Below are 27,828 nucleotides of genomic sequence, written 5' to 3' on the forward strand. Positions count from 1 at the left end.
CGTAATTTTGTGAAACCTGCTGCAGTGTTATAAAGTTTTACAATATTTCTTTGATTTAGAGAATGCTTTTGAGACTATTAACATTAAGTCATCCACCTTACGACCTGTGCTTTCTTGTGTAGTATTTGGCAACTGGGTTGTAACTGTACATTATAGTGGCTCTGACTTTGACAAGAATACTGTTTAGTATAGCGCACCGTCTCTTTTTTAGATGAGTAGTACTCGCAGAGTCGCTGATATCGCAGATGCTGGTACCTACACAAGCTGCATAGCTCTGCCAACATAGTGTACTCCCTTTTTGACCAGTTTCGGTCGGCTCCTCCAACTCGGGGTTCAGTCCCTTTCCACCAGGAATAGTAAACTCGCCTATATCTGCCCAAAGACAGTTAAAGTCCATTCGGTTTACCTCTAGAGGGCGTCATGGGATGGTTGGCAAATTCTGTTTCACAGAATGGTTAGAGGAAGGATCTGTCTGAAGATTGTGTTCTTGCACAAGAATAAGGCAATGTGCAGGTCTCAAAATCATTAGGGCTTTAAAAAGACCCCGCAATCCACTGCTGATGATGTCACATATTACATCATTCATGACATGGTCAGTGACATCACTGATGACATCTCAAATGACATCACTGATGACCTCTCATTTGACATCACTGATGACATCATCCAGTGACTGTGTTTCTGTAAAGTTTAAATATGTTTTACATATTGAAGAATGAGTGGATGTATAAGTGTCTGGATGAAGGATTTAGTAGGTGCGTGACTGACTGTATGAGTGAGTGATTAAATGTGTCTTACTAAATGCATGGGTAAGTGACCAAACTGTCTGAATGTGTGCATCAGTATGTCTGTTGTTGTGTAAGCTGTTGCATGTGTTGATCAGTAGCTATATGAGTGGCTATATGGGTTATTGATTGGTTGCCCAAGTATTTGAATGGGAGACTGAGTGTGTGTGTGGGTGGCTGGGAGGTGTGTGACTCTGTGCATAGATGTGTGAGCAGTTGATTCACTAGGTGTATGAGTTCAAGAGTGCATGTAGAAACAGCTATATGGGCGGTTGACTGTGTGCATGGGTGTGTTGGTGAGTGAATGGATATCTCAGTGCTATATGTCCAAGTAAGTACATATGTATCAGGCCACTGTTGAAGAAACCCTCTTTGAATCCTGAGTGTCTACAGAATTATCGACCCATCTCCCTGCTACCATTCCCCGCAAAAATTGCCGAGCGCTGGGTGAGCTTGTGCCTCTCCAAACATCTGGAGCAGAATCACTTCCTGGACGAAATACAATTTGGCTTTCGTCCAGCCCATGGCACCGAAACAGCTCTACTTACTGCCATGGAGGACCTTCGTATGCGTGCAGACAGGGGCCAGGCAGTAGCCTTGAGCCTGCTGGACCTGTCTGCCGCATTCGATACGGTCAATCACGTGATTCTATTGGAGAGACTAAGGGAGGCCGGGGTGGGCGGCACTGCCCTGGTTTCACTCCTTCCTGCTGGATAGGAAGCAGGCTGTGTCCCTCCCCCCGTTTCAATCGGCCTTCTCCCCGGTGATCCACGGGGTGCCTCAAGGCTCGTCCATCAGCCCGATTTTATTTAACGTCTACCTTAAACCACTGATCACGTTAATAAAATCCCACAGACTTAAAACAATTAACTACGCCGACGACACTCAGCTCATCCTCTCTTGGGAGGGTGAGGAATCAATCTCCTTGGAATCGTTTCATGACTGTCTGCGAGACACGGCTGAATGGCTACACAAGAATTCCCTACAGTTCAACGCCTCCAAAACCGAGGTTCTGTTCTGTGCCGGAAATCGGATTCCCTGCCCGTTCCCGGCGGAATTTTGGCCCCATGAAACCCCGGATAAGCCACAGCCAGTCACCACTGTCCGCAATCTGGGTGTTATGATGGACAACAAACTCAGTATGGAAGCCCAGGCTGCGAAATCAGTATCCACTTGCTCGGCCCACATTCGTTCTCTTCGTAAGATCTTGCCACTCCTTCCCTTACGTGCCCGGGCCTTAATAGTCAGGTGCACCATTCTTAGTCGCCTTGACTATTGTAATGCGCTGCTGCTCGAGGCCCCGTCCGTGCTGTTAGACAGACTCCAAAGAGTTCAAACTACCGCAGCCAAATTGGCCCTGGGCTGGCCAAGGAGATCTTCGGCCACTGCGGCAATGGCCGAGCTTCACTGGCTCCTTATGAAACAGCGAGTTGCTTTCAAATCTGTCTGTCTTGTTTTTAAAGCCCTGCATGGAGTCGGGCCTGGCCCCCTGCAATCTATGTTTGAATGGTACATTCCAATCAGAGCCCTCCGATCTACAACGGCCTGTCTTGTCAAAGTACCAAGATTTAAAAAGGTCAGGACCGGAGAGAGATCTATCAAAGTTGCAGCGGCCAAACTTTGGAATAGCTTGCCTCTGGACATCCGCCAAATAAGGGAACTTCTCCCTTTCAGGAAACGGATCAAAACCTGGCTGTTTCCTAAATGTTAACTGCTGGCTATTTTACTGTTGTCTCTCAGTGCATCTATCTTAGGAGTTATCTCAGCGCCAGGATACCTGTAAGGTGATAGCTGCGCTTTATAAATGTTTTAAATAAATAAATATGTAAAACACAGTGCATGTGAGAGTTGGCATATATAAATGACTATACATGAGAGCCAGTGAGTGGCTGTATGGATCATTGTGTACTTGTATCAGTGATTGTATCAGAGAGTAAGTATGTGTTAGTATATGTTTGAATAAGTAAGGAGTTGTGTGTATAACTGTATAGTTGAGGAAATGGAAGTGTAATTGATTCTTTACATGACTGACTAGGTGTGTGAGTAACTCCATGGATGAGTGGCAGTGTGTGAGTGTCTGTATAGGTGTATGAGTGCATATGATAGTGTTGTATTGATGAGTGATTCTATGGGTGAGTGATTCTATGGGTGAATGAGTGAATGTGTGTGTAGACCTAGGAATCAGTGAGTGCGTATGTAGTAACTGGTATTGGTGTGTCAATTGTTTCAAGAATGGTAGTCTGTATTTAACACTGGGTGTATCAAAGGTTATATTAGAGTGTTAGGAGGTGCATCGTATTATCACATGAATGATATCATCAGGGATGTGATCAGTGATGTCAAATGAGATGTCATCAGTGATGTCAAATGAGATGTCATCAGTGATGTCATCAGTGATGTCATCAGTGATGTCATCAGTGATATCACCGACCATGTCATGAATGATGTAATATGTGACCTCATCAGCATTGGATTGCGGGTGCGCGAAATATAGTTAGTACAACTAACTATATAGGAGCAATTTCAATGGTTTTTTAAATGCTAATTCCTAACTATATAAGGCCTGAAACCTATATTTTTTTTCAATAAATTTCAAAGGTTTTGTAAATGCTAATTCTATTAGCAGATAACGTTTATATATGTTATTATCCTTCTGGGACCACCTGAACAGCCATCTTGTTTCTCAGGAGAAGTGAGGTACAAGAGAGCACAAAACAAGAGTGGAAAATGCGAAAAGGGGGCAGGGTAGAGACCCCCTGACCCCCTAGCCCTTCTCAGGAGGTCCCAGAAGGACCACCAAGTGCAATTATTATTATTTTTTTAAATCGCGGGGTACGCGTACGGTGCGCGTACCCCGCAATTTTTTCGATTTTTTTTTTTTTTTTTTTTTTTTTTTTTTTTTTTTTTTTTTTCTCCTTGAGGGTCCTTTTGGTACCCCCCTGAGATGGGCTAGAGGGTTGGGGGGGTCTCTACCCTGCCCCCTTATCGTGTTTTCCACTTGTTTTGGGCTCTCTTGTGCCTTAGTTCTCCTCAAAAACCAGATGGTGGCCCACACTTCCTGGTTTGGACAGTTTAGAATGTTGACAGTCGACTGCCAGCCAATCAAACTCGCTCGCGCACGTAAGGGTGCGCGTACAGTGAAAGCATATAGATATATAATTTGCTCAAATTCAATTTTCTCAACTACTGGAGGGATTTTCACCAAATATAGAAAAGGTACTACTGCATACCTGTCCCTACCATTTTGCCAAGTTTGGTGTAATTCTGTTCAGCCGTTCAGGCTGTTGCCGTGTCTAAAGGTCCCATAGAAAATGCCATTTGAAAAATTTCAAATTCCATTTTCTCAAAAACTACTGGAGGGATTCTCACCAAACATAGCAAAGGCACATCTACATACCAGGCCCTACCATTTTGCCAAGTTTGGTCTAATTCCATTCAGCCGTTCAGGCTGTAGCCGTGTCTAAAGGTCCCTGTGGAAATTAACATGGGGAAAACACGTTTTGGCACCCCCCCCTTTCGGCCCCCGCTTGACGAATCCCCCCGAAAGTTTCAGGGAAGGAGCGAAGCGGAGCTGGCAAATTCTGGAAAATTACACGCAGATTCCTCAATCGGCGCCAAAGTTATTCCCAATAGAATGTTGAGCGCATATAGATATATAATTTGCTCAAATTCAATTTTCTCAACAACTACTGGAGGGATTTTCACCAAATATAGAAAAGGCACTACTGCATACCTGTCCCTACCATTTTGCCAAGTTTGGTGTAATTCCGTTCAGCTGTTCGAGCTGTAGCCGTGTCAGAATGTCCCTATGGAAATTAACATGGGGAAAACACGTTTTGGGACCCCCTTTTTTCTCGGCCCCGCTTGACGAATCGGAGCGAGGCAAATTTAAGGAAAATTACAAACCGATCCCTCAATCGGCACCAAAGTTATTCCCAATAGAATGTTCGGAATTTTCTATAGTAACTAGGTCCTAACTATATATACCTACTGGCGACAGCCAGTAGGTAATATATACATATATAAACATATATACATCTGCATATCTATTTAAATACAAGTATAAATGCATGCATACATATGCATACATATGCAAGTTATGTACATGAAAGTTTGAAAAACACTCATAAAAGCAAAGCCAATAATCCACCTAATTACAAACAGAATTGCTTTAACATAAAACGAGGGCGAGACCTATTGCATTTTCAATGCTTGTTTTCTATGCCTCTTCCCAATTCTTACACAGTCACCATGGGCTTATTTCATGTTTAAAATCCCCAGGATGATACTGCAGCGCCAGATTTATGTAATGTTTGTATACACTTTGTTTTGTTTCCAATGCAATTTTCACGACAATGTTGCTTTTAGGATCAAATCTTTTTTTATTCCATCAACAACACTGCTTACACAGCATGCCGCCTACAATAACGTTGAAATTAGGTCTTTCAAGGGAACAGTGATGCCCTGAAAGACCTAAAAGCAACATAATGTTCAAAAGCATTTTCCTTCTTTTCAACGTGTAATTATTTACCCTTTTAGGTCTCGTGGCGTTGAACAGCGCGAAGCGCTGTCTCGCCACAGATCTATTGTTACTGAGTCTGCTTCCCAGGAGACAGCACCTGGCCGCGGGCATTTGCTCTCCGAGGAGGCGATTTGAGCGGGCCACACGCTCGCGAACGCGCTCGCTGTGGCCAGCTTCTGTCTCCTGGGAAGCTCCAACACTACACACGCATGTGCATACACCGAGACACACACACACAAGAGCACGCACCCACACAGAGAACCCGCCGTCGCATACACACACACACGCGCGCACACACACACGTGCACCGAGCCCCCCTTTCCCACCCCCCCTCACCCCCGGGCCACTTACCGCCACTCCGGACTTCAGCCGCCACCGCGGGGCTCTCCCTCGGGCATGGGAGCCCCTCGTCTCCAGCACTGCTTCACTCCGTGTGCACGGGCTTCCGAAGACGGAAGTCCCGCCCCGAAAGTTTCGGTTTCGCTCACGTCTTTATTTTGAATTGGAACACAAAACTCCGTGCATGAAACATCAGGCAGCAGTAACACGGTTACAGCTCCTTTCCCTGCGCTGCTGTCTGTTCTCTTCGTGTCAACAGTGGTCCCGGAGCGAGTTTTGGCTGAGCAACAGGCATTGTAAGTACGTTTGATTACAATCCGGCTCGTGTCTATTAATGTTGTGGGGATGGGGGTTGGTTTTGAGGCGGACCCTCGTGTTGCTGTTTTTTTTATTGTGGCTCGAGGAAACCTACACATATAGCTCTCTCAGTTAACAAGAGCCCCCTCTGCGTGATGTTGAATTGCTCTTCCCTTTGATTACAATCCGGCTCGTGTCTATTAATGTTGTGGGGATGGGGGTTGGTTTTGAGGCGGACCCTCGTGTTGCTGTTTTTTTATTGTGGCTCGAGGAAACATACACATATAGCTCTCTCAGTTAACAAGAGCCCCCTCTGTCTGATGTTGAATTGTTCTTCCCTTTGATTACAATCCGGCTCGTGTCTATTAATGTTGTGGGGATGGGGGTTGGTTTTGAGGCGGACCCTCGTGTTGCTGTTTTTTTATTGTGGCTCGAGGAAACATACACATATAGCTCACTCAGTTAACAAGAGCCCCCTCTGCGTGATGTTGAATTGCTCTTTCCTCTGAAAAAAATATTTATTTTTCTTATTAATGAAAATGTTTCATGTTTGTTTTGTTATTGAGTTGGCACAGCAATGTAAGATGTGGGTGATGTGCGTTGCATTGAATTTTGTGTTGTTACTGCAGCGCTACACATGTTAGACTCCTAGTCACTCCTATCAATGTCTTCAAGTGGCAAAAGACGGTCCCAAGGTGTTATATGGCCTTTAAAAACAGATCCTAACCCTTAGGAACAAAGTGCAACCAGCAGATGTTGTAATCACCAGCCTTATGTGAACTGCCACCATGCTGTAGTCCTGGCACATGTTAACTTGAAAGTCCTTCCTGCTGTTCATCTTGCCTGTTGGGCAGTAAGAGCTTTTGACAGTACTGGGGGCAGACTATTCACCTACCAAGTGGCTAAGATCTATAATTATCTCCTTCCGACATCTTGCGATCTCTCTCATCCCACACAGTTTAAAAATCCACCAATTGGCTGTCGTAGGTTAATAAAATCGGCTAGAAACTTCTTTCGACTTCCATTGCTCAGTCTACACAGATGTTGGCTCTCACTCTCAGGGACCACTGTTTCCTAAAACGTGTGTTAAAAATATAATTTGGAGCCACTGAAAGATCGAAGACACTTTTAGATTATACTAAACAGGTTTAATAGTACCACAGTGTGTGCTATTTCTCATCTAAGTAAAGCGACTGGTGTTCCTATTTGCTAAAGTAATGGAACCTAACTTATGAATTTCAAGAAGGGTAAAAGGTTGAGTTGCACCTGGAATGCTGTGACTTATAGATCATATATCTAATGTCGGAGGGGAATGCTTACCTCCCTTAAGTGTTATATTAAAAATTATTATGTCCAAATTATGTCTTTTTTTTTTTGGATAGCCAGAAAATCTGATTCTATATATTTTTCTTAAATTGTTTATTTTTCTAGCGTGTTTGACAACATGCTGTATAGTAATATTAGGCCACACTCCAAAAATTAAGTTCTGATGAAATACTTATCTGCAGACTATGGTGAATAAAATAGGATGGAGGATTGATGATAAAGAGGAAACCAGGGTTTTCAAAAACTATTACCCTTGTAGTCAGCCCCGTGCGTGAGTTGCATCATCAAAGCTGTGTGAATAATAACAGCTGTGAGCCCGTGCCTGAGGTGCATCATCAGAGCTGTGTGAATAATACCTGCGTCAGTCCCGTGCGTAAGGTGCATCATCGGAGCTTTGTGAATAACCACTGTGAGCCTGTGCCTGAGGTGCATCATCAGAGCTGTGTGATTAATAACAGCTGTGAGCCCGTGCCTGAGGTGCATCATCAGAGCTGTGTGAATAATAACTGCGTCAGCCCCGTGCGTGAGGTGCATCATCAAAGCTGTGTGAATAATAACAGCTGTGAGCCTGTGCCTGAGGTGAATCATCAGAGCTGTGTGATTAATAACAGCTGTGAACCCGTGCCTGAGGTGCATCATCAGAGCTGTGTGAATAATAACTGCGTCAGCCCCGTGCGTGAGGTGCATCATCAAAGCTGTGTGAATAATAACAGCTGTGAGCCTGTGCCTGAGGTGCATCATCAGAGCTGTGTGATTAATAACAGCTGGGAACCCGTGCCTGAGGTGCATCATCAGAGCTGTGTGATTAATAACAGCTGTGAGCCCGTGCCTGAGGTGCATCATCAGAGCTGTGTGATTAATAACAGCTGTGAGCCCGTGCCTGAGGTGCATCATCAGAGCTGTGTGAATAATAACAGCTGTGAGCCCAAGCGTGAGGTGCATCATCAGAGCTGTGTGAATAATAACTGCGTCAGCCCCGTGCGTGAGGTTCATCATCAGAGCTGTGGGATTAATAACAGCTGTGAGCCCGTGCCTGAGCTGCATCATTAGATCTGTGTGAATTATAACAGCTGTGAGCCCGTGCGTGAGGTGCATCATCAGAGCTTTGTGAATAATAACTGCGTCAGCTCTTTCCCAGCAGGCCGCTGTAGTGGATGCATGCTCCGCTCGTTAGCTCCTCTTTAGGAACTGCAAAAAAATGTTACGTTGCTGCCTACCTTTTGGCTGCCCTTGGGGGCAATGAAAATCCCAACTCAAAAGACCTCTCAAAAATCCTTGAAAGCGTTGGAATCGAAGTAGACAAGGAACGCGCCAACAAGGTTATCACAGAACTGAACGGCAAAAATCTTGAGGAAGTCATTGCTCAGGGCTATGGTAAACTTGCAAGCATGCCCGTTGGCGGAGCTGTAGCGACGTCGGCAGGTGCTGGTTCTGCTGCCCTAGCTGGAGGTGCTGCTGCTCCCGTGGAGGAGAAGAAGAAAGAAGAAAAGGAGGAAGAGTCAGAAGGATCAGATGATGGAATGGGATTTGGTCTTTTTGACTAAAATATTGGCTATAAGAAAAAAACAATAAAAACTTTGTAAAAAAAAAATAACTGCGTCAGCCCGTGCCTGAGGTGCATCATCAGAGCTGTGTGAATAATAACAGCTGTGAGCCCCGTGCCTGAGGAGCATCATCAGAGCTGTGTGAATAATAACTGCTGTCAGCCCCGTGCCTGAGGTGCATCATCAGAGCTGTGTGAATAATAACTGCCATCAGCCCCGTGCGTGAGGTGCATCATCAGAGCTGTGTGATTAATAACAGCTGTGAGCCCGTGCCCGAGGTGCATCATTAGATCTGTGTGAATTATAACAGCTGTGAGCCCGTGCGTGAGGTGCATCATTAGAGCTGTGTAAATAATAACAGCGTCCGCTCCGTGCGTGAGGTGCATCATCCACATTGCTCAGGTCACCCAAATTCCTGCACTCTCTAACACACTGCTTTCAAGAACAGCATACTCTTGCACACACTCTCACTGCTCACCAATTCAAAGTTTGCTAAACATTTTATGCAACGCATTGTCATACACCATGCCAATAACTCAAAGTTTAATGCTGCGAGACCTATTGCATTGTAAATGCTTGTTATTAAAGTAGATTGTGCAGCTGCATGTTTTTGTGCGCTGTGCGTCTTCTCTGCGCTAGCACTGTAGCTACGGAAAGCTGTTTGTGCTATACAATACCATACAGTAACGGGCCATAACATGCCAAACTATACAATGGCAGGCCATACCATATCAAATATAATATGCTATAAATTGACTGCCCATACCATACTGTACAGAAACCTAACATACCTTACAATGGCAGGCCATATTTTACATGAGGCTATACCATACAATGATAGGCCATACTGTACCAAATTATATACTGACAGGCCACACCATACCATAGCCTCCATTACATACAATGACAGGTTATACCCGTCAGGCTCCTTCTTCCGATATCTTCGGGATTGCTATATGGGTTCCACCTCTTGACGTCCCCAGAGTCTGAAGTGAATATACACAGACTGCCGGGATAGTCAAGCGAGGGAAGGAAAGGAAGGGAACAGCGGGGAGGGAGATCTGCAATGACAACAAAACACACTAAGTGCACACACTAAATGTTTACATGTAACCTTACTACCTTTGTCCCTCCATTACAGTACAACAGACTTCATCCCCACATTCCTACCTGTAAAGGAATATACTAATGCCTCAAATCTAGGAAGAGATTAGGGGAATATCAGGGATAATACCAACTGTAAAAAGAGGCAAAAGAACACATTGGAAATACTGAAGCTGTGTCTGTTATTTCGTCTTATGAGCTATATTCCACAACATGCCAAACACTGATTGTGTATCTTCTGAAGTCCGATAAATCCCATAAATATGACACCCGATAATTCTCTCTTCTGTGATAGAAACAAAATAGAAAAGGTTGTGGAGAGAAATCAAATATGAACAGCAAAAATGGTTAATAAATCCTTAACGTTGTCTGCACCACGGCAAGGTTCCTGAAATCCAAAAGCATCCAGCAACCGTTAGGCTGACCAAGACTTCAGGTACTCCGTAGGAAATCCGAAAGTACAGTTTTGAGCCCAAACCGTGTATAGTAATTACCACCAAGACCACAACTGCCCCGTAAGTAAACGGGGATTGTAGTCACCTCCAACAAGGTGTTCAATGCATCTTTGTATGTTTTCCCCGCATCAAGACGGCGGATTGGCAATCTTGGCCAACGGGGGAAAAGAGCTCACTCATCCGAGAGAGCCCAAAGCAAAATCAGCAAAGGCACGAAATGCAAGCCGAAAATAACGCTCGCTACGTGATTACTTCAGCAAGTCTAAGAAACGCGTACCCAACCCAGAACGGGGTACCGCTTGGCCAGAACAGGTCACAACAATACTCTTACTGCCTTCCCGGTAGATTACCAGCCGCTTGAATACTTCGGTATGAATAATCGGCAACGTTGGCTTCCCCGACATGATCTTTATTTCCTGTGTTTGTGTTTACGCGGCTCACGTTGCAACGTGACATGCTTCCCCGGCATGCTGGGAAACGTAGTCTTTTGGGCATAGACCTCCGTGTGTAGCGCGAGGAAGGTCAGCGCTTACCGAAGGCATAAATCCTTACAATACCATACTATACAATAACAGGCCATACCATATACATATACAGTGACATAACATACCATACTATATAATGAGAAGGCATAACCTAAAAAAGGAGAAGGTATAACATACAATGAGAGACCACACAATGCCATACAATGACAGGCTGTTCTGTGCCATAACATAGCCTCCATACCATACAATGACAAGTTATACCATACTGCACAATAACAGGCCATACCATATAATACAGTGATGGACTATACCAAACTATACAAGGACTTGGCATAAAATACCTTACTACACTATACAATCAGAGGCTGTAACATACCAAACTATAAAATCACAGCCCATACCCAAACCTGCTATGCAATAGCAGTCCATACCATTCCATACAATACAATGACAGGCCATACAATACCATATCACACTATACAATGGCAAACCATACCATACTAAACAATGACTGGCCATCCCATACTAAATAATAATGGGCCGTACCATATCATACCATAACATACACTAACATACCACGCCTTCCTATACAATGACCAGTCATGCCATACTATACAATAACAGGTCAGACATTGCCATACTATACAAAGACAGGCCATACCATACTATACACAATATCTTAAAGAATTAACAACGCCAATAGATTTTGAATAGGTGAGACCTATTGGCTTTGCACTGTGTGTTCTGTTGGTGGTAGGGATGTGGTTGAAAGGGTAGAAGCAGCACCCTGCCTCCTCACACCCTACCATCAGAAGAAGTGATCCGGGAGGTGGGGTTTGGAAGGCGATAGGCTGGGATTGTTCCTAGCCCCTTCCTCTTCAATCCCCACTTCCTGATGCTTCTCTGCACAAGAGAATCATGGGAAGAGGAAGGAGTCGACTTGGAGTCTGCTTTCCTCTGCTGAGTTCTCAAATCCAATCACTACACCTTTGTATGATTCTGGAGAACAATGGACCTTTCTTGACCAAAGTGCCAGCCTGCACACATCCTAAATTAAGTACTCTTACTTTTGGACTGACGAGGAATGCCTTGAATTAAATTGAAAGTTGAATGAGCCCATTTTGGAAAATGCATCGTATGGCAGCGCAACCCTAGATATTATCTTCTGCATAGTATACCAACAGCTAGCCTTAACGAAGAAGAGGCAAGCAAGTGTCCTGGCTAAAGAAGATCAATGGTGTTGCATGATGCCCAGAATTTTTGATATGGATACTAAACATTTTTATGGTCATTGGTGGTTCTCTTTCCTTTTACTCTACAGAAAATGCTATCTATCAGAAAGGTAGCAGGTTAGGGTACTGTCAGAAATGAGGAAGCCCCTCTAGATTTAGTGAGAACTTTTTATCCTTAAAAGAAAGGGAACTGCTCTGGGATGATCACGTCCTCCCAAAAGACCAATATAAATTTGACAAATTTGATCTGCAGTGTTTGGGCCTATTTTCATGTTCGTTTTGAAAGCACTATTCAATGCAGTATGTTTTTCTGACTCACAAAAATGTGATAGAAACAGTCATCTGCCTGTACATTATTGCCCGATCTCTCACATAGATGTTGTGCGAAAACATTTTGGGAAATCCCATTGAATTATATTCAAGGCTGCTATGGTGACTGGGAAGTCACAACTCTCCTTTACAAGTAGGATTGAATAAGCACAATTGACCAGTGTTTTTGATCTGTTCCTGTTATTTCAAAATAAGTTATCTTAAAGAAAGGGCACACTTTTTAAGCTACTATGGACTTGTAACTGTGGTTGCATTTGTAGACCTTTCTCTGGGACTATTAGGGCAAATGGTGTGAAGTCTGAAATGCTTCACTTTTTTCCAGACTCTGTATGTGGGCATTCAGCAAGGATTTACAGGGGGACGTGAAGCAAGTTATTTGATGTCTATGTAATTGCCTCTGGCGTCCGTCCAGGATGTGTCCTTTTCCTAGCACTTTTATCATTAACTTAAACGGTTATCATCTTATGTGGCGCAGTCTGGAGTAGATTTCTTGACAATTGGTCATTGAAGATACCAGTGCTCTTATTTGCATTCAGTATTTTGCTTGGCCACTCCGAAAATGTACTCTCTACCCTCTTCATAACCTTTATGTAGAATTTGTCAGGAAAAAGGTCTAGAAATAATTGGCCAGGAGAGTAGGGCCTTGGGTGCCATGTATAGAATAATGTGGGTTTTCCACGCAAATGGCTTACACTGTAGGTTGCCACTTTAACTACTTGGCGGTCAGATTTGTGTAAAATGATTCTGGGGGCCCTCAGGTGAGCAATAGTGGTTATTTTGCTCAGGTTTCAAGGTATCCTAATGTTCTCATTATAGTGGTTGTTGGTTGAAACTTTGAAAGTATACTTTGAGAGCCGTATGAGGACACTACATAGGGCTGAGTTGAGGCGGTATTGGGTTGCCAACATATGAGTGATACTAAAATTAATTTTTAAAGATGCCTCTTCTACTAGTTGTAATAAAGTAGGATTTCCACAGGATGTGTTCATCAAGTAATATTTATTCAGCCCCAACCAACAGTCAGCTGGCAACTGACACATGTGGAATTTACAAGACAAGGAACATTGGTGTAACATGGTTCCAAGCTCTAGGTTCCAACATGGAACCAGCACACCCAGGAAGACAGGTCATTACACTTCTCCCTCTTAACCACCAAACAGGTTTACATGTCCAGCAATGAAATAGGAAACAAAAAGATAAGGAAAAACAAAGAAGAAATTACCTAGACATAATCACGCAAGTGAACAGGAGGCCTGCCTACTCTCGCACTCTTATGAGAATATTTAGAATCCAGGTCAGGAGCAATAACAAAGTCATCACATTTCTCTTTTCCCCCAAAGTGAGAAACAAGACTATTGTTCCAGATACGACCATCCTCCGTCTTTACAGCATTTTTGAAAATTTTCACAATGGTTCTGGGAACAGAGAACTTCGACCAGTTTTGACAACCCACAGGAGCCCTAATCTTTACTACCTGCCCCACCATGAATTTGGAATCCTTTGCAGAATTTCTCTTGTCTACATATATTTTCCTTTTCCTTTGTAGACTCAATTCCCTTTCTCTCCAAGCACCCAGATCATTATTTTTTACACCCTTGTCTGCAGCCATCCAAGCAGGACATAAACAAGTGTTAGGAGCTCTACCCTTGAAAAGCTCAAACGGAGTTTTTCCTGTTGTAGAGTGGGGAGAGAAACGATAAGCTGAAATTCTGTTCTGTAATTCTTTCTCCAGTCCAAATTGTTAACCCTTGCCAACTGAATGCTCTCCTTCAAAGTTTTGTTGAGTCTCTCCAAAGCACCATTTGCCTCCGGATGATACAAAGAAATCTTCTTGTGAATTATGCCACACCTACTGAAATACTCCTCAACTTTCCCTGAACAAAATTGAGGCCCATTGTCAGAAAGAATGGAGTTCGGGAAACTCTCCTGTTTAAACACAGACTCTAAAAAGGAAATAACAGACTCACTTGTAATCTCCCTTACCAAGCTAACCTCAACCCACCTAGAATACAAATCCAATAAAACCAACATAAATGGAGTTTGATGCTCACCGTGTAAAGGCCCCACAATATCAACTGCAATTTCATCCCATGGGGACCTAGGCAATCTCCTGCAAACCATTGGAGAAGATCTCGTCCTCAAAACTTTATCACTGGCCTGACAAGAAGAGCAATCCCTAACGGTACGTTCCACCAACAAATCAATACCAGGCCACCAGAAGTCCATTCGTATACGTTCTTTCGTTTTTGAGATACCCAAGTGCCCCTCATGAGACATGTCCACCAAAACACTCCTGAGATTAACAGGTGGAACTAGCCTAGTACCTCTCATGAGTAAACCATCCACCACTGCCAACTCATCAGCAATCAAAGACCAAGGTTTCTTTAAAGAACGAGTCTCTCCACCTTCCAACAACTTAATGACTTCCTTTAAATCTTCATCCTTACTCAGCTCTTCTCTCCACGCATCCTCCTTCACCCCTCCCAAAGTAACGTCACACACCTTTAACTGAGCCTCCAAATCATCATCCAAAGTTTCCTCACCACTCTCTACAACATCCACCAGCCTAGACAAACAATCAGCCGAGACATTAGTTTTTCCTGGAATATACTCAAACTTGAACACAAACTCCTGCAAAGAAATTACCCATCTTCTAATTCTCGCAGAGATTGAGTCTAGCCCCTTCTTTTCAAACACTTCCTTCAGCGGCTTGTGATCAGATCTTACGGTAAAGAAGGAACCCCAAACAAACTTCCTGAATTTATTCACAGCCCAATATATACCCAGAGCCTCTTTCTCTATGACAGAGTAATTCAACTCCGCCCCCTTCAAGCACCTCGAAGCACAAGCTATTAGGACCTCTTTGTCTCTCCTCACCTGTAACAACAAAGCACCCAGACCCTTACTGCTAGCATCAGTTACAATAAACGTCGGATCCCCTGGAACAAACGCCTGCAAATTTGGTGCATTCCTCAGATCCATCTTCACCTGATCAAATTCTCTGCTACACTCCTCAGACCAATTGAACACAGAACCTTTACACAGGTCATTACACTAGTCATGTGGACACCAATCCTTGTTTTACAATTTAAATTGAGCAGGATGTGATTGAGACCCAAGCTTCTCACAGACTAATGTAATTCTGGATTGCATGAGGCAACTTAACACACTTGTCACCCAAGCTCAGGCTTCAAATGGCATTAAACAAGAAAATTGCTGTTCATGCTCACCTATACTGGACAAGTTAACTTCCCTTCCATCAATCATAAATTGCCTCTTGGTGGAAGTGAAATTGAGTAAGCTCCTGTGTCCTTATATAAAACATGCAGATGCTAAAGGCTAAGTCCACACAAAACTCCTCAAACTGATTATGAACCAAGTACAACCAAACCCTGGAAATATAAGCATAAATAAAATATTCGTTACTGAGGGTGTGCATCCAGTTAAGGGCATGTATAGCATTCCACCTATAAATATAGATAACCTCGCTGGGCAAACTAACAACAAATGTCCAGGGTCATCGACCGGGAAAGCAAACATAGCGAATGAGCAAACACAGGAGGGAAACTGGCAGGGAAGGGGCTGTGGCAGCACTGCCTGTCAAGGCAGACAAACATGCCCGTTGGGCTCCACCTCTGTGGGACTATCACACAATCCACATTTGGATAGTTGATAAAGGCGTATCTCGCTTAAGTAACGAGGAAGATGCTCAACAAAGGAAGAAATAGAGATTTTGTGTCCGCAACCACGCAGCTTAATGAGGAGGTATACTCGAGTCTCGATAAAAATAAGGAAATACCGGCTAAAGCAGTCCCTACCCATGTTGCACCCACCGAGTGAAAACATTGGGCATAAGCTGCAGATCAATCAAGATAGGTACATACCCTAGTGCCCCCTGGAAATTTGGGGAATGCAGTCTCGGGAGGAAATTAGCCCAACCAGAGAAAATGGATATAATTGCAACCAGGCACCCAACGTAATAAATTATCATGGTACCCAGAATATCAAACCAGGGGCAATCAAGTCTTGCTTATCCGTACTAATATTCTCAAATTAATGGTAGACATAATACCAGAGACATAATCACTATTGTGTATATCCTTCATGTGGGATCCACTCAATGGAGCCCACAATTGGTACCTTTGCTACAGAACAACTTGCCAAACTAATATACTCACGAAAATTCACACTAAGGAATTGGGGCAAAAACAACACTCCGAATAATGGCGATGCATATCCCCCCTCCACCATCCAATCAGGAATCCTCTCTACCAGGGAGGTCCTAGTCACTATCTATCCTGAGAAATGCAGTGGGGACAACATCAGTACCATCTAGTACCCTCGATCATAATGTCTCTCTGTTTTTCAGGTCATATAAACAAGTGAATGGGTATGAAGCTTTGCAATTAAAGTGCAATTCTTCAGAGTGGGTTGGCTCGCGGCCGCTATCTCAATGAAGTCCAGTAGCAATTAAATGACAACGATCCCCACACAATCGCAACCAGTGGTGAAGGAACTTAATATCTGCAGATGAAATCTCGGGAGTCTACCCAGCATAATCAATGAAAAGATCTAGTAAGATACTAGCAAAAATGTCATAATATTATTATTATTATTGCAAAAAAGCGATTCAGTTTCACTTACAGCATACATTGAATACCTCAGCCTGGCAATCACAGTCAAGCAGCAGGCCACCCTGGGGGTGGATTTCCAATGTATATGAGCTCCTGTCTGAATGTTCTCACTTCACAGCTCCCAATAACGCAGCCTGGGATCTTAACAGTACTCTCGGATGGCTGGACCTCGGAATGCAATATATCTTTAATTATTATAAACATACACCTGTATCACAGATTAAAGAAAAAAGGGACAACTGAAAAACGATGCCAAACTATAATGGACCTGAAAACAGATTATAATGATACGGCTATCGTATTGACAGCCGACGCCAACCTGTTTCATATCCAAGAAGAAAAAGCAGATCATTACAAGATGGGCAATTCCTGAACAGCATCCCCCACCCCCCAAAAGGCATGTAGGTAAACTAGAGAAAAGCCTTTTCCACCTCAGTAGGACAGAGGGTCTTAATCGACAGGGTCTCAGGTGATATTCCACCATCATGGACCAGGATAACTATGGGGAATTTCATATTTAGACTATACATTGGCTAATAACACCTTTTTTTAGCCACATCCAACAATTTAGAATAGAGTAACACCTGGAAAGCGATCATCCCCCCCAGTTTACTACGCTGGTTTTGAAGATGCTGACCCTACACCAGTCGGAGACCCTTCTGGCTGAAGCCCACACCATCAGTCTGAAGCGACTAAGATGGGATGAGGAAATACTGTTAAATCCTTTTCTGCTGTACAGTCTTTTTCTCGAGCAGCACAGTAAGTGAAGACCCAATAAATGTTTGGGAGCATTTAACAGAGAATACTGTATCAAACATTTCTAGGAAGCTCTTTAACAGTGGCTACACCTTAAAAGCGTGAGGAAAAAAAATGGATTTGCCTTGAAGAGAGATATATCAAAAACACTTTAAATCAACATCTTGGGAAGCTACGAGCCTTCCCCCCCAGAGCAGAGAACTAGAAGCGGGAGTGAACTTCTGTAGGGAAAGACTGAACAAGGAGCTCAGGGCACTTGAAAGATCCAATCGTTCTGTAATTATGGAGCCAACCGTACATGTGCCAGTAAAAGCAAGAACACTGCGAAATTCTGGCAGAGAGCTAATAAAAAAAGAACACAGGCTGCATAAATCTAATAATTCAAAAATCAACAAATAGGAATGGGTGTGGTATATAACCAGTTTTCGATTAGTGGAAGCTCTCAGTCCAAAAAAGCAATATAAATACTACGATGAACACTACAGGTAGCTCCAGTGGGAACTCTGATACGCCATGTATTACTGCCCAAATCCAGTTTCTAAAGAGCTAGGATTCCACCATGAAAGAGGAATACAATGGCCTGGGCCTAAACTTACAAGATGACCGTACTAGTGAAATAATAGATCATACCAGTGTTGATATCCAAAAAATAACCGTTGACTCAAACCTACTGTGGGCCAGGCCTGAATGGGATTCCCTAGGCTTTGTTCAAAAAGCTCTCAACACTATATAGGCACATACTTCAGACAGGAAAACTTCTAAGTCTCAAAGGGGATCAGTAGTTCATCCAATCAAATAAAGATTGGGATTCAGCACAGCCCAGTAACTACCAGCTGATAGCTCTCCTAGACATTGAAGCAAAATATTTCACAGGCTTACTGTAAGATGATCTCAAGAGCTGGGCCGATCAGCAAAGCATTATTTCCTGAACCGATCAGGATTCCTGCAACAGCAAGCCTACTTATCGCATTTAATAGCAGTTGCCATGCTCGATGATCATACAATCCCAACGCGCTCACTTCTGTATATGTACTTAGTTGACTTTAAGGCCGCTTTTGTCTGAGTCCCATGGAAGTTATTCTGGGAAAACTACACTTATGGGGACTCCTGTCAAAGCTCCTGAGAGAGATATAGAGCTCTTGCACATAGATGGGTCGACCCGAATAAAATTGGACAATGGAATTTATATCTCAAGGAATATAAAAAATACAGATTGTTTAAAACAAGAGTGCGTTTTGGCACTTTTGCTTTTCAACTTGTAAATTTGTTTCATTCATCACAGCCTCATTGGACTCAGTAAATGCTCAGCCTCCGACGCTCAGGAAGAAACAACTAACCAACCTATTGTATGCAGATGAACTGGTGATGTTGAGTCGAACAAGAATGGACCTGCAGAGGCTAATCACCCAACTCAATGAATACACCAGGCTAAATAACCTGGAGTTCAATTTATCAAAAACAGAATTCATCATCTTTGGGGAAAAAGGTTCAACAAACCTGGCTCATGGCAGATGCTATAATACAGTTCTAAAATAGAAATATTGGTGGCTGGCTAGACTCGAGAAGAAACTTCCAGCTACAAAAAGAATAATTTAAAAACCAAGCCCTTGCCTTTCAGGCCACTTTCATAACCATAGCAAAAAAATCTATAGGGTCCCAGCCTGGATCCAGTCCTCCAGGTGATGCAGGCAAAGTTCACCCCGACATTTACACATGGAAGTGTAATAATGCTGGGTGCAGATGCAAAGCTGGTGGATGCACTAGTGATAAGAACTTATAAATCCATCTTCCGTCTGCCAAAAATGGCCTCCCCGACGCAGGCCCAGATTAAATTTGGCCTTCTTAAACAAACTGTGGGCAGGCGATGTGCTTTCCTTAAGCTCTACTACAAACTGTGATCAGCAAATCCCTATATGTTAGATAACATTATATGGAACAACTGAAAGACCACCTGGGGAAAGGCAGCTAATGCCCGGTATCTAGAAGAAAGTTTGAAGAACATATATACTGTTATGGCACCGATTATGTTAGCCAGAAAGAATTCAGAAGAACTGTGAGCATCAGCTCCTTGACGTTGAGCTGGGATAAAAATTAGGCCTGGGCGGTAAATTACGTTCCGCTCATGGAATTTGGGTAATTTCACGTTCCGCGGAGAACGTGAAATTGCCCAAAATTCTATGTTCCGCTGCTTCGCAGAATTTTTTGCTTGTTCACGTTCTCAAAGTGCGTGTTCGCGAGATATTTCTATCCGATCACGCAAACAGCGATTGCAAATCGGGAAAAAGCTATTCCGCGTGTTCGCAGAATTTCTGCATGTTTGCGGAGATTTCTTACCGTTTCGCGGAATTTTGCATGGCGCGACTACGCAAATTCCGCCCACCCCTAATAAAAATACAATGGCACAGTGTTTCCACGTATTGATGGTGTTGAATTCCCATGGACATAACCATACCTGGGAATAAATTACTATGCAAAAAGCAAGTTTATGGTTCTTCTGTTTGGGGCAGTCCAGCACTGGACTTAGTTCCAAAGTGGCAAAAACAATAAAAAAGAGAAATGCAGATCATGTAAAAATGAAATGGAATCAATTACGCACATTGTGTGTTTGTGCCTGGAGCACTTGGAAGCCCTCAGACTTCTGCTATGGAAGCAGTTTAACGCAATTACGGTCAATACATGCTGGTAGGCTGTTGAAGTGGTCCTAAACCACATAAACACAGTCCTGAATATACATTTGTTAAATTTATATTCATATTTTCTCATATGCTCCGCCAACAAGAGAAGGACTGACAGATGGTATGTACATACAGGAACCACCACTGCTTCATCTGGCACTAATGTATATGGACTCAATTCCTTTAACCATAGTTTTATATGCACCCCTCAGATTAATTCATTGTAATATTGTTCATAACTGTGATTTTAATAGCAATTCTTTTTTAATTACGAGCTGTAATTTTTTATGGTGATCTTCCGTGTATGGTTTTAATTAACTAAAACATGGAAAATAAAAATGACATTAAAAAAATATATTTAATGTATTCACGTTTTTAGCGTTTTGCACATAAAAAATGGTATATACTCTGTCCTTGTGATGGCTACATCAACAATAAATATATAAAACTACACCTAAAGCTCCTACAAATGTAAGGTTGTTGTGGATCTCTCAAAATGATACTTCTTCCTCTACTTTTTGTTTTTAAGGCCACTGGTATAGTAGAACATTTCTAACACTACCCTCTCACGTTCAGGTCTGCCTGTTCCTTTAATCTGTTGCTTTTTTGTCTCTAACACTAGCATTTGTTACGTTCTTTGATTTCTAATTCCTCATATTTATTTTGATTGTGGTATGACAGCCTAGATAAGGTATTGGCGATAACGATTTTTCATCTGCCGCATTTAAATTTTTGCCTCTAATCCAACGTGGACTGGATTTTCGGCATTCGTGTGCTAGCACGGCAACGTGAGGGTTTTGACGGTGATGGGCAATTGGCCCCTTCTGGAAGGATTGTTTTCCTCTCCACACTTTTGAGATCAAGGCCCCTTGGTTGCATGGGCTCGCACTAAGATTTATCTGGCGAGTTGACCTTGTAACGAGAGACAATTGATCTTGCCTGCTACTTACCTTGCAGTACTTTGAAAAGAAAATTTGGAAGCATCATAAGGGGCCCTCTTTACTCCTTTCTTGGGAACCACCCTCTCACAGTTTCTATGAATAGGATTAACATCCAACTTGGACAACATATACATTATGAATATGTCCAGGCTAACGTAACAGTTGTCCTTTTGTCCTGATGAAGACCTGCATGCGGAGGTAGAAATTACCCTTATCGCGGAAGACTGGTTGAAACATCAACATTTTCCTTCTTTGGCATGCATTACTACCTTTTGACCCTGGTTCAATGTTCAGAGGTCATCTAAGAAATAGGAACGTGGATTGATATTGTATACAGGCCTAACATTGGTTTGGTCGACTTATTCGCCTAATCCAACCAGTGTTGTATATAAAAAAAAATAGGCTATCTTTACTTCTCATTTTTTCCGATTGTTCCCTTTTCTTTACATATTCACATTGCACATAAATACTTCCTTTTCACTTTTCTTCCGATAAACGCCTATTGTCATAACAATTGATTAAATTATGCTTTTCATAAAGACTATATAAAGAAAGTTTTTTCATATAAACATTATTGTCTCTGGTCCTTCTTTCTGCGACAATAATCTATGTATAGAATAACTCTTTATATGACCATTTGAATTGAATTATCCAATCCTGTGCACTTGAGGTGGGCTGGAAAGATATGTCAGGACCAAGTGTTGCTTATACTGAATAGATTCCCAGGTCTTAAGACTTTCTCTGGGTGAACCCGATTAGTATGTAACAGTACATTTTAATTTTCAGCACTGTGAGCATATTCTTGAAATTGTATGAACATGTTAGCGTTCTTTGAAGTATTTTATAATTATACTTGTTAATAATAAAGAGACTTGTGATAATTTTGTACGTGTTAGGCATTCCCCCCAGAATATAAACGACCACCTGGAACCTTGAGTGCTATAGAAAAGAAAGAATTGGAAATGGGAATCTCACATACAGGCCAATATAGCCCTTCTTAATAATGGAGTACTTTCCCACCACCTTTGCCAGTGAAAGGAACTCCTATGTTATCATATCTATAGTAGTTGATAGCAGTCTGAATAAGATTGTCATTAAGTGAATGTGGAATTAAGATTAACTGAGTTTGACTAATTGTGGATGTTTTGATGGATGGGTGTACAATCAAACTGTTGAAGAAGGCAACAGGAAGAATCATTCAAAGGGGCTTAACTGTAGCTTGTTTCTGAAGTGATGAAGTGTGTGCTAGAAGTATGCTGCTCCTGAATCATTATGCTTTCTCTTTCCAGAGCTGCACTGTATGGAACCTTTGTCATCATGGGGAAGATGCTGTCCAAGGTTTTTGGCAGCAAGGAGATGCGTATTCTGATGCTCGGTCTGGATGCAGCGGGAAAAACTACTGTCCTCTACAAGTTGAAGCTGGGCCAGTCTGTCACCACAATCCCCACCGTGGGTTTCAATGTGGAGACCGTGACCTACAAGAATGTCCGGTTCAATGTCTGGGATGTTGGTGGCCAGGATAAGATCCGGCCCCTTTGGCGGCACTACTACACTGGCACACAAGGGCTGATTTTTGTGGTGGACTGTGCTGACACTGACCGAATTGATGAGGCCCGCCAGGAGCTACATCGCATCATCAATGACCGAGAGATGCGCGATGCCATCATCCTTGTCTTTGCCAACAAACAAGACCTGCCAGACGCAATGAAACCCCACGAGATCCAGGAAAAACTGGGCCTAACCCGCATAAGAGACCGAAACTGGTATGTGCAGCCATCCTGTGCATCAACCGGGGAAGGACTCTATGAGGGATTGATGTGGCTGACGTCCAACTACAAGTCCTAGACCACCGTTGTACAGAGGGGACCACAACTGAGGAAAATCTATTTTTATTTTCATTGTAATTTTTTTTTAATCTTCTTTAATAATAATGTGCCGCAAAATGCCCAAAAAGGCTGGTGGAAAATAACTAGCAACATGCAAATCACTGTATAATTCTATTTTTTAACATTAAAAGAGTTTGAGGACAAACCCTCCTCAGAAAAGCAATAAGTAAAAGTTATTGTGGTTTTTTTTCCCTCCAAAATTGAATTTGGTGAGAGTGGAGTACCATAGAATTTGTGATTCCCATGAGATGGTTGTGCATGTGACTTCTACTTTTATAGTGTATGCTCAAAGGAAGGAAGTACTGAGTAGGATGCAGAGATGCACTGGGGGAACCAGTGTAAACTGCTTTTCATTGGTCAAGTTTGTCTTTATTAAAGCAGTGAGTCCATAAGCTGCTTCACAAGCCATTCTTGGCTGATTCTGAAGGCCTATAACCTTCTTGGACATGTATTGTTGTTGGGTTTTACTGATTAGAAGAATCCAGTACTTTTGTTGCCACCTATGTTTTAATATACAAAAGGGACGAGAAGAGTTCTTGAGATGGCTAGTAGAATTGAGGCGCTGGAGGTAGGAGTAATGATATTTTAATAGGTTATTTGGGTAAGGCATCAGAGGAGTGGGGCTGATTTGATGCAACAATGGGTATGAGGTCTGTAGAGTCTTAGTGTTTAACATCCATCATCAAAGGGAGAGGGAGGGAAAATGTAGCGACTACACTCTTAGTCCCCAGCAATATAGTTTAAACAACAAAAGAGTGTAACTACTGTAATTACAATAGAGAGAGCATCAGAATAAGGATACAAATCTTTTTAGATTTATATAGAAGGCCTGGTCGGTGACATGCTTCATCATTGGGCCCCACCGGGAGAGGCCGTGTTAAACATCAATACAGTACCTAGTAACGGCTTCAGGGAACCTAGTGGGTACTAGGAAAGAAATGCTGGGCATGTCCTGAGACTTCACCACCTCTCCTCCAACTACAGGGTGTGGTACGAGAGCATCTCTCGGAGCCTGATCCTAAGCATGTAGACTGCCTAAGGAATGCATGGGCTGCTTGCACCTTGGGTGCAGTGCCGAAGTGTACCCCCAATTGGTGCCCTGCATCTCTACCGTGTCAATCTGGGGGTCAAGAGCTAATCCTTCAACATTCCTTTCTGCTTTAAATGTTGCCAACCCAAACTGAGAACACTGAATGTCTGCAGAGGATGGTCAAACCAGTTTAAGCTTTTTCATATTTACACTTGCTAATACTTTTCCTGATAGTGGTAGTGATCGAGATACTCATGCTGGCCCTAGTTGAAGTCTGAATTCCAGCAAACTTTTTCAATTCAGAGAATTCCGTAAGCCAGCAGGACTCCTGTTGGGGGACCTCTTGGCTACCTTATATACAATTAATCATTCCATTCTTATTGATTATTTTGCGAATTTTGACGTAGTAGAACACACCCTGGATTTGTTAGGCTTTCCTTCTGGGACACTCATGTGGTGTTTCTGCCTCCATTATGGTCATTGCAAAGACTGGTAATTTTTGGGATGCCCCGTTGCCCATTCTGTACAACTACTATGTAAAGCCCCTTGTGATAGCCATTATGAAGTTGGTACTATAAAAAATTGTCTTTAAGCTATCAGAATAAACACAAGGAGATGATGGACGGAGCGCTGAAACTTTTCAGACTCTCACCTCCAATCTCAGATCTGGGTTGAATCCATCGTCGTTCTTTAGCTCACTGCGCCACCCCAGTTCAGACACTGCTATATGGAAATCAGTCTTGACCCTGTGCCTCATGGGAATAGTCCAGCCCGAAATGCAAAGCCATGTCTTCCCATGCCCGGAAACAAGTATCCTGGTCCCAGTAGCGGGCAAACACCCCTCATCAGCCTGGCTAGCTTGAATCCAGTGGTAAAGTGAGCAAGAGACCCACGTCTGGCATACTCTGCCAACTTAAGACAAGCAAGTAGAAATTCTAGTCCTAACCCTAACATTTTTTGGGATGGCCAGAAATCTACCATACAAGGTCATATGATCAAACTAATATCCTGGAAGAACAAACATGACCACTCAAACTTGAATAAAGTAAATCCAAATTAAATGAATTAATGAAGCTGAAATATTAATTCAACAAAATTCTCAGCAACAAGGCCCACATCATCGTACACAAAAACAAAGGTATCTCCTTCTGCTGGCATAAAAAAGCAGGAAGAATATAGCCTCTTATCTTAAACAAAATTACCACCAGTCCAAGATAATCTCCATTACCAAGAAAGATGGCTCACCGTCCACCAAAAGAAGATGATATACTTGTTGCCTTTGAATACTTCTACCGCACCCTCTACTCTAAAAGTAATCACACTCCATACGAATCTTGCTGACAATACCATAATACGATTCCCATTACAGAAATAGACAACAAAACTAAATCTGTGCTAGAGAATCCTATTTACTGGTTGTATGTCTAAACAACTACTGCCTAAACCACGACTTCCTTAACCACGAAAGCCTAACCACGAGATATTCTTAACCACTACCTTTTTTAGCACGACTTCCTAAACCACGAAATGAAACATCTCGTGTTTGGCCATTAGATGGCACTATTGTAATTACAATACTTCTTGCGTGAACCACTCGTAAAAAAACGGATCTTAATGTACTATGTTAGTATGCATTGACAACGCATACGGTTAGCTCTTTTTTTTATTTATCCTTTTTTTGTGAGGGGTGACCACCCCCCCCCCCCCACGCCCCCCCCCCCTTATCTTCCCTTAATTCTGAGGAGTGACGTTATACAGGAGCGGAGGGGAGTGGAGAGACTCGTGGTTTAGGGAAGTCGTGCTTAAGGAAAGTCGTGGTTTTTGAAAGTCGTGGTTCCGGCTTCGTTGTTCAGGAAAGTCGTTATAAAATCTATGTTGTTAAGGATGTTTCCCCTATTTACTATTACTCAAACCTGGGAAAGCACCAAGGACAGACGGCTTCCCTGCTTCCTACCAAACCTGTGGACCATCCATTATTACTCCCCTAGAAAGAGCTCTTTTCTCCCTTCTGAGCAACAGGAATGGTCACAGGGACTGTTACGAAAGCCACGATAATTGTCATTCCCAAAGAAGGTAAAGATCCCTCTATTCCCAAGAACTACAGTCCACTTTCCCTAATAAGCATTGACTGCAAAACATAAGCTAAAATGTTAGCCATTAGAAAGGAACCCATCCTACAAACAATAATACACAGGATTCATTAAGGGTAAGTTCAGCGCGGACAATATCAGTATCTTCAGTCATGTCACTGAGAAAGCACACTACCTCAACCAGCCAAAGCAGTAGACGCCGAAAAGGCCTTCGACAAGGTCTCGTTTTTTAGGTCTCGCTGAAGCCATCCCGTTAGGGATACTTTGGCGAGATTAAAGTAAGGGCTCTCAAAAAGGCGGATTGCCTACAGTGCATGTGAGCCGGGCGCAAGCACATAGCACACCATTTGTCAGTTTGTGAGCCTCTGCATCAGACTTCAAAAGAATCCGCCCCCCCGCCACGCAATGCCGAGAGCTTGTTTACCAAGTGTCTCACAGTGGAGACGCATGCGCTAGCGCAGGCTCGAGCCTAAAAACACATGTATGTGATAGCTCCTGTGAACAGCATGTTTAAAGCAAAAATCAGCACACTAGTTTCGCATCCCTTCACAATGGCCAACTTCCTCCTCTCCTTATTTAACATAAGACATAGGTCAGTCCCAACCACCAGTTACTGCATAGCCCTCGGCATCTAAGTAGTCATTCCGTTCCTTTCGGCTGCCTTTGCACAGCGCATTCATCACAGAAAGACTACCATAAGCTGCTAAAGGGTTAATTTAAAAGGGTGTCGCATAACGAAACAAAACATCTCACACTTTCTCCACTAAATGCTGAAGGAAAACACAGTCACTATCACTGCTTATTGCCACTTTGACAAATCCGTCTACTCCCAGATATGCCGCCCTACATTCTAGAGTTCAGCTCGTCCTATTTTCCACAAATTAACAACAAAAATATATTATTTTGGGCTCGGGAGCGGACCCTTTTGTTAATTAATTTCACGAACTCTCACGGCGAATTGTTTCAATGTTTTAAAAATAGAAAATTAATTAAGTTTCACGCGGCGCTTCCAAGAGCCCTGCAGGGGGGCACTCTCCGGGAAGGGCCCTCTCCCCGGCTGTCAGCACACTGGGCCATTTGTTCTCTGAGCAAATACTGAGACAGGTAATTGAAAAGCTGGAGAAACGGCCCATTAACCTGCTTAATAAAACTTCAGCAAAAACGCTTCCCGTAGCCCTGACTCCTGCAGTATTCTTTAACCGTTTGAAAAAGTAATTCTATTTTTCATGGGTGGCTTGGTGCAGCAGGCAACATGCGCCGTGCATCCTGCTGAAAGATGACACGCTTTTCTTTTTTGGATAAGCACTCCATGAAGAGAATGCATTTGTTTTCCAGCTGTCCCCCTCATGCACTGCTCCCCTGCTAAATTTCTGCTCCATATTGCTCTCTTCCTCATG

At 42.9% G+C, this 27,828-nt stretch overlaps 1 protein-coding gene and 1 pseudogene across 2 annotated transcripts in view; both read left to right on the forward strand.

The window, feature by feature from the left end:
* LOC147692529 (ADP-ribosylation factor 6-like) overlaps positions 1–23,483 on the forward strand; it is a 52,799-nt gene extending 29,316 nt beyond the window's left edge. Inside the window, exon 2 of the mRNA XM_086938746.1 lies at positions 22,715–23,483. Coding sequence (XP_086794872.1) covers positions 22,743–23,270 — 528 coding nt within the window. The 5' untranslated portion in view covers positions 22,715–22,742 and the 3' untranslated portion in view covers positions 23,271–23,483. The remainder of the gene's footprint in view (positions 1–22,714) is intronic.
* LOC147692530 (large ribosomal subunit protein P2 pseudogene) lies at positions 7,326–8,863 on the forward strand (annotated as a pseudogene). Its single transcript, XR_015299830.1, has one exon. The product of XR_015299830.1 is annotated as a large ribosomal subunit protein P2 pseudogene (transcript).
* Positions 23,484–27,828: the final 4,345 nt, after the last annotated feature.

The sequence above is a fragment of the Lissotriton vulgaris genome, chromosome 9 (genome assembly GCF_964263255.1).
Source record: "Lissotriton vulgaris chromosome 9, aLisVul1.2, whole genome shotgun sequence".
NCBI lineage: Eukaryota > Metazoa > Chordata > Amphibia > Caudata > Salamandridae > Lissotriton > Lissotriton vulgaris.